Source organism: Talpa europaea, assembly GCF_964194135.1.
Source record: "Talpa europaea genome assembly, chromosome: 16".
Classification (NCBI taxonomy): domain Eukaryota; kingdom Metazoa; phylum Chordata; class Mammalia; order Eulipotyphla; family Talpidae; genus Talpa; species Talpa europaea.
In genome coordinates this window covers 49,533,169-49,540,850 of record NC_140084.1, presented here as the reverse complement: position 1 = coordinate 49,540,850, position 7,682 = coordinate 49,533,169, and the positions used below count along the sequence as shown (strand labels likewise).

The window sequence follows — 7,682 nt, the reverse complement described above, 5'->3', positions numbered from 1 at the left end:
TCATACAGGGCCTGTTCCAACTGCCCTGGGGATCCATCTACCTCTGGACATTCCTGGGGAGGTGCCCACTGGGCGAGGAGGTCGGCCACCGGGTACCATCTGCTCGTGGCCGGCCATCCAGGGATCCCTCTCCATATTTCAAAGGGTTTCCTCTGCGTAGAGCTGTCCTGCCTCGAACCGTCCTGCTGTCTACGCCAGTTGTAAAGCAACCAACCCATTCTGAGCAGGTTTATGAACGGTTCTAGCAGCCACATGCTCTTCGCCGTGGTTTGTAGTCGCTCCAACACTCCTCCGTACACTCCACTCCTCCACCGTTAACACCGCACTACCACCACACCGCACTCTGCTGCACCACCCTTATAAATCAGTCTCTTAGCTCAGGTGGACCCACTTCAGGTGCCCGCCATCAGGCATGCACCCAGGATCACAGGGCTCCCTCATCTATCCTGATGGCGGAAGGGCAGAAAAGCCTGATACCTTGTACCTTACACTACACTGTGCCACCTCATTTACAGGGTGAACACGCTCCCCTAGGTGAGGTTCTGCCTATCACCCCTGATGCCTCAGGTGGGTAGGTGGGAGCCCAGATTGGTTGTCCAGGTGGGAAGGGCACTGTGGCAAGAGGCTACACTTTTCTTTGCAGGGTTCATTCTCTGCTAGTTTGGTAGGCCCACCTCTAGTTGAAAGAGTCCCTTCATTCCCTTCTGCCTCTGTCGGCAAGGCTGTGCCCTCTTGTCTGCCTGGCAGGGGCTGGTCTGAGCGCCTCAGCACACCAGAGACCCGCCTGTCCACATGTAGACCCACAGCAGGTGGCTCTGCAGGGGCAGCAGGCTCCTGAGCTCATGGACCCACACTGCTGGGCCTTGAGAAATTGATGAGAAACAGGAGTCAATAAGAAAAAGGATACTGGATAGGACACTGGGGTCAGTGATGTGCTCCCCCAGCTCAGCTCCTTTGGCGACACGACAGTGGCTGCCTTTGCAGGGACCGATAGCGGAGATTGTTGCACAAGGATGAGGAACGAGGACGCCAGCAGAGCCTGCACCCCCTTCAGCACCGTTGAGGCGCTCTCCAAGTCCTTCCAGAAGCACCACAATCAAACCACAGGAGAACTGACCATACAGATTACTTTTCTTTTATTGATGGGGGTGGGGACCCTAGCTAATGTCCTCCTCTTCTTGCAAAACGTCTCCCCAATCATTTCAGGATGCAGGCAGAAGCTCCCCAACACGATTCTCTCCCACATGGCCGTGGCTAACGTCTTCGTTCTTCTTTCCATTGGGATCACAAACACAATGGCAGCTTTCCTGTCCAGGCGGCCCCTGTCCTCTCTTGGGTGTAAGATTTTAGGCTTTATTCAAAGGACGGCCCGGAGCACCACACTGTGCTCCACCTGCCTCCTGACCACCTCCCAGCTCTTCACTCTCAGTCCTGGAAGACTGGGGTGGACGGTGCTCCCGGAAGTGTTCCCCAAGGCCCTGGGTCCTTCCTGCAGCACCTGCTGGCTGCTCGGTGTCCTCATCAATGCCTACATTCCTGTGAAAGTCACTGGTCCACAGAGCGTAGGCAATGGCTCCGAGCCCTGGGGGTCCTGGTTCTGCTCTGCCTCAGGCTCCAGCGCTGCTGCTGTGGTCCTGTGGTTGGTGCCGGACGCCATCTTCATCGGCCTCATGGGCTGGGCCAGCGTCTCCATGGCCCTCCTCCTGCACAGACACCAGCAGAGGGTGCTGCACCTCCGCACCCCAAGGTCCGCTCGGGGGTGCCCCCCTGAGACCAGAGCCACTCACACCGTCCTGATGGTCATGGTCATGTTTGTCAGCTTCTACCTGCTGAATTCTAGCATTGTGTTCTACATGACAATCTTCTTGGACACCCCTCTGTTGCTGACACAGGTCTCCAATGTCCTGGTGTCATGTTTCCCTGCTCTCTGCCCCTTCCTGGTGATCCTCAGGGACCCAAGAATGCCTATGTTTTGTCCTCGGTTTTTCTGAGCCCGCATGAGTGCCTCCCTCACTCCTGATTCCCCACACAGTGGAAGATGAGAAGCCATGTTGATTCAGCCTCCCCACTCTGAGAAGGTGAACTATCACGATGTGCTCTGTGTCCAACGTGCAGGAAGGGATGTGACAGCAGACCACCAGGGTCCCTCCAAAACCCTCATCAGCCGTGGTGGATGCCTTGTTGGGGGAAGGGGTGCCGTGAGGGTGGTCTTCAGTGGGCAGCAGTCTGCACGGTCGCCAGGAATGACACGACTTGCTGTGTTTGTGCCTCTTCAACTCTTGTTCCATGCAAACCTGCACTTTAGAGGGGACACCACTCCCAGAATTTTGAAAGATCTTGACAAGTCTTCTCTGAGAGACACAGATGTGCTTTGTGATGAGGGAGCCAACCAGGTCATGGGCCCTGGCCCAGAGAGCTTATTTCTGGGCTCCTCTGGGTCACGCACATGACTAGGACAACAGCTCTCTGCATCCTTGTCATTGGGGTCAGTGGGGGATGTTGCCAATTCACAGTCCTTCTTCCCAATGTACGTCCCATCACACAGGCCCATTAAGTTCTGGTCTATGCTGAAAGCATCCCTTAACGTTTTATTTCAAGAGCAATCATGAATATTGTTCTTGGAAATTATAAACAGGGGTTACAAAGCCATAAAGAGATGAGGAAGATAGGGCCTCCCTGGTGGTGCAAGGGGTTAAGCACCGCACTATGAAGCGATCCACAGCCTCAGCAGCACGAGTTTGATCCCTGGCCAGCCTGGGAGCAGCCCACGTGGCGCAGCAGACCTCTCCTGATTCTCCAGCAGCTCCCCTCAGCAGTGTACTTTGGTCAGTCTGCCTATTCTATTCCTGGCTCTATCTCTGGTGAATCCTCTCATCCCTCGCATCTCTGCGGTGTGCAGAAGCCTCTGTCTCCTATCTGAACTTGGTGAACAGTGCTGGGGGAGATTCGGGGAATTTAAGCCTTGGAAATGGCCAGCGAGCAGCTCTCACCGCCTGGGATGTGCAGGTGCCTCCTTCTCTCTCTCCTTTGACCTAGACACTGTCTTTTTAACATGTGAAAGATATAGAAATAAAATCGCTCATGACTTCCTGCAGCTTTTGTCGTCCTCCTGTTTAACAGAGATCCCTGGAGAGTTTTGGCTGCAGGCGCCAGGAGCGCATCTCCCCACAGGCTGTGGATGCGCAGGTCGCACCCAATCCTCACGTCTCCCCACAGCCGGTTCTGCTGGGCTTCCAGTCATCCAGTTTCTCGGTCACGCACTATTTTATTTCCTTATTGCATGGTCTGGCTGTTTCATTGTGGTAACGGCTGATATTGTATTTGGATTGGAGTTTGCTGGACTCAGTTCACACTTTCTTTTATAGCCGGAAACGGTGCAGCTCCCACTTTTAAGTGTCTGGGTGTGTGAGGATGGGTGAGCAAGCACAGGTCAAACTGCCCGCAGGAACCCCTCCCTTCTCGCCTGGTTTATCTACTGTTGGGGACAGCATCAGCCTCCTGTCACCCTGCAGGAAGCTCCTGAGCTGAGACTGGGGCCCTGCAGGGGAGTCTGTGTGTGCTGGGGGCAGGACTGTGGGGCCCAGGGTCCTTCCAGTGAACTGTCACCCCGCCTGGGCCAGTGGACGCCCCGCCCACTGTTTATCCAGGGCCCCTCAAGACCTGCCCTCTGACTGGGGTCCTGACCTGGTTTCTGAAACCATCAGGTCATCTGTCAGGAAGGAGGGGGGGGCATTAACAATTTTCCTTGGAGTGTCTGATTTGGGAAAAGAACAGGTGGAAAAACAGACAGAACAGAATGATGTGACTGCGATCACAGGAGGTGACCATCTTTCTATGAGCAGCTGTCATGGATGGACCCGTCTCAGGGTGGACTCACATATTCCTATTTATTTTGACTTACGAGGTTACTTTTTGCATACTATGCACCTGGGAAGATGGTAAGACCCCGGCATATACAATGCATGGATAAAACTGGAAATTAGGTGCTCAGTACAAAACGTCAGGTGGAGAGAAACACCGTATGATTTCACCTTACGTGGAGTGCGAGCACATACATGGGCTAAATAACTGAAAACATCCCCTCAGACAACAAATACACAATAGTGGCCACCAGAAGGGAAGCGGGCGCGGAGAAGCAGAGCACTGACACAGCATGACGGGACACACGAATTCTGTGAGGATGATGCAGGGGTTTATGCCCAGCCCTCCACAGTGTGTAAACCAACACTCCACGGATGGGACACGCGGGTACAGGAAATGGTTAGGAAATGGGCGACTGTCGAAGCTGAGGCTGCTCCTAACAGCTCAGGAGCAGAGCCTTCCCTGTCTGGAACCCCTGAGGCTCATCAGGAAGGAGCACAGTGTGGGAAAACAGGACAGCAGGAGGTTGGACACCTGCATCACCCACAGGCGGGTGTCTCTGAAGGCAGACATGTAAAAGGTGAGCATAGAATTCAGCAGGTAGAAGCTGACGAAGTTGACCATCAGCCTGAGGTGGTGCGGGTGGCCCTGGTCTCCAGGGGGCACCCCTGGCCAGCCCTGGGGGTGTTGGGGATGCTACACCCTCTGCTTGTGTATGCATAGGAGGAGGGCCATGGAGACGTTGGCCCATCCCATGAGGCCGATGAGACGGCATCCGGCACCAAACACAGGACCACGATGGCGGCATTGTGGCCTGAGGACAAGCAGAACCAACTCCCGTGGGGCTCGGAGCCATTGCTCATGCACCCTGGACCACTGAATGGGACAGGGATTTAGACATTGATGAACGCACTGAGCAGCCAGCAGGTGCAGCAGGAAGGACGCAGGGACATGGGGAGTCCTCCAGGGCAGCCATCAGGTACGGGATCCCGGCAGAGGGGAGAACCAAGACGTTCCCCTCAGCAAGAAAACTGCCGTGTCCCTGTCACGTGACAACAGCAAGGTGGAAAGCAAAGCAAGAGTCGACATCAGCCCATCCGCACAATGCACCCACCCGGGAGATGGAAACTTCGGGGGTGTGAGGAGTTTAATATCATCGCAATTTAATTCATGACCCACTTGGGAGACAACACGGCGGGTTCCCTTCTTAACACCCCACGCACTGGGGCTGAGAACACGAGCATGCTCTTCGCCTTGTGCCCCCATCTGTAGAAGGGGCTGAGCAGAGAAGCCATGGGTGGGGGAGGTCCGGCCTCTGTAGACTCAGCTCCTGTCATTATCCCGGAGGGGCTGTGGGCCCTGGGGGTTTGTGTCCTGCTAGGGCCCTCCTTTTCATTAATTTAATTAATTTCTTTGTTGCGATGTTTGGGGCCAGGTGGAGGCCTTGGGGTCATCTAGAAGCACAGCCCATCCACTTGTAGTCCTGCCCACAGGCAGGGGTGGCAGCGCCCTGGGGCTGTCTTGCCATGTGGGGGCTGGGGAGGACACAGCGCCCCCGGTGGGTGAGCCCCGAGAGCCAAAGAAGGAAACCAAAGAAGCCAAAAAACCAGAATGAAATAGAACATGAATTATTAAAACCCTGAAACTGAAGGACATCAAAGACTAACCCTGTACCTCCAGTGTCACATAAGCAGTATTTCTCCTCACAACATCTCTAAACCAAATTCAAGAGCACATGACAGACCAGGCACCGGCCCCGAGCGGGTGCAAGAATGTTCCACACGCTCAGGTCAACGTCAGGGACCCGCACGGTGACAGAATGCAATAAACACACGCACGTGTGAGCACAGCGACCTTTCATTAGAACTGAAAATAAGCATCTTGACACACCGGGCAGAGAGGGAATATAACTCAACAGGACGGAAACCACGATGACAGGCCCTCTGGGACATACTCCATGGGGAGAAATGGAAAGTATTTCCTCCCCTATCAACGACATCCAGGGAGCGGCTCTCCCCACCCCGCAACAGGAGAGGCAGGGTGTCCCAGCTTGCACACAGGGGCCAGAGAAATGAAAGGAACCCAAGCTGAAGAGCAGTAAACAAGGGGCTCTTTGCAAAGGCGATGATTCATACACGGACACTCCTGAGTCGATCCACTTGCAGCTGGAATAATGGCCCATGGGGCAGGGAGGCGGGCACCCAGTGGGCACCAGGAATGCAGCTGCGTTTCCTCACGCTCAGGATGAAGCATCCGATGAGGAAAGAAAACCATCCCTCCGACAGCGGCATCACGGCGATCAAACACTTTGAGTCAGTGTCACGCAGGGCATGAGAGTGGACGCCAGGAACCCGCGGGCTCGGCTGAAAGACATGGCGTGAGACCCACGAGCAGAAGACGCCCAGGCACACGGGTCAGAAAGTTCCAGACTGTGGACATGTCCTTGCTCTACCATCGCCACCCACATAAAAACGACCATCTCCTCAACAACAGCAGAAACGAACTAAAATTTGGATGAAACCACAGATCACGTCACAGGGCCGGAGGAGTCGAGGCAAACAGAACAGGGGTGCGTCTCCTTCCCGATTTCAAATTGTCCTGCAAACTGCAGCGAAACCACAGGGCACTGGCCAAGACAGACACCAGCCACGGGACGGGCAGACGGCCCGGGATAAAAGCAGGCCCGGAAGCCGACTGGCACTCAGGAAGGACCCCAGGGCGCAGAGAGAGAAGATGTCACTCAACACACGGGCCTGGGGAGGCGGAGAACACGCGGACAGTGAAGTGTACCCGCCAGCAACACCCACACCCCACACCACAGCAGCGCTGAGACTCCCTGACCCGACCCCAGACGCCCACGGCCGCAGAGGGAAGCTCAGGGACGTTGGGCTCGGGGGGAATGTGGGGGCTGAGGCCACAGACAGACATCAAAACTCACCCAATGAGCCGAAATTCAACCCAAACGCCACAAAGCAAAAGACACACAAGGCAGGGTGCGGCCCTATCCACCTGCTGAGACAACAACATGGTGCCACACAGGGACCCGCAGGCCACTGGGAGACACGGGGGCACTGAGTCCTGAGGAGCGTCTCAGAGGGACCCAGCCAGGCCTATGCCCTCCCCTCCGCCCCAATTCTCAAGAGCCTGAGGGCTGGGGCAGTTATAGGAACAGTGATCCCTGCCCCGCCCTCCCCACAGACACCCCGACATCACGTCACCTGCCGTCTCCCTTGGATTAAATTCCAGAGACCCTGAGATTCGGGCCCCAGGTCTTCTGGCCTGAGAACAGCCCTTTTGAAGCTCATCTGACCCACCCTAGATCCCAGTGTGTCCTCAGAACCCCATAAGTGATTATAGCCCTCCAACCCCCGGAAGCTCGGGTCCCTTGTCCCTCTCTGGATGGACCTGCCGCCCTTCCCCTGCACAATCTGCCCTGGGAATGGGACCCCAGGACGCAACGACAGGAATGAGGGGGAGAAATGACTGGACAAAGAGCAGAATCACATCTGCTTTCTTTAAATTCAGAACGAGTCAAAGCCAAAATATAAAACTCAACAGAATAAAAAAGAAACTCCACAAAAGAGTTGAACGTCTAATCCTGCATTCCACACATGGAAGCTGTGACCAGTCCCACCAGTGGGGACTTTTCCAGTTGGTTTGGGAGCGACAGACTTGCATGTCCATATTGCATTTATCATAAATTCTCACTTGAGCAGTGGCAGCCACGGAGAACACGCGAGGAGAATGGAACGACCATTTGTCACCAGGCCGGATAACCGGGGTCGGGTGTAGGGCTGGGGCTAAGTGGGACATCGCTGCAC

The 7,682-nt window shown here is 55.3% G+C and overlaps 1 protein-coding gene across 1 annotated transcript; it reads left to right on the top strand.

Annotated features, from left to right (window-relative positions):
- Positions 1-1,013: 1,013 nt before the first annotated feature.
- On the top strand, positions 1,014-1,991 carry LOC311186148 (vomeronasal type-1 receptor 4-like; the record flags this gene model as incomplete). Its single annotated transcript, XM_084257034.1, has 1 exon — positions 1,014-1,991. One exon carries the CDS (start codon positions 1,014-1,016, stop codon positions 1,989-1,991), a length of 978 nt encoding a protein of 325 aa, XP_084113160.1.
- Positions 1,992-7,682: the final 5,691 nt, after the last annotated feature.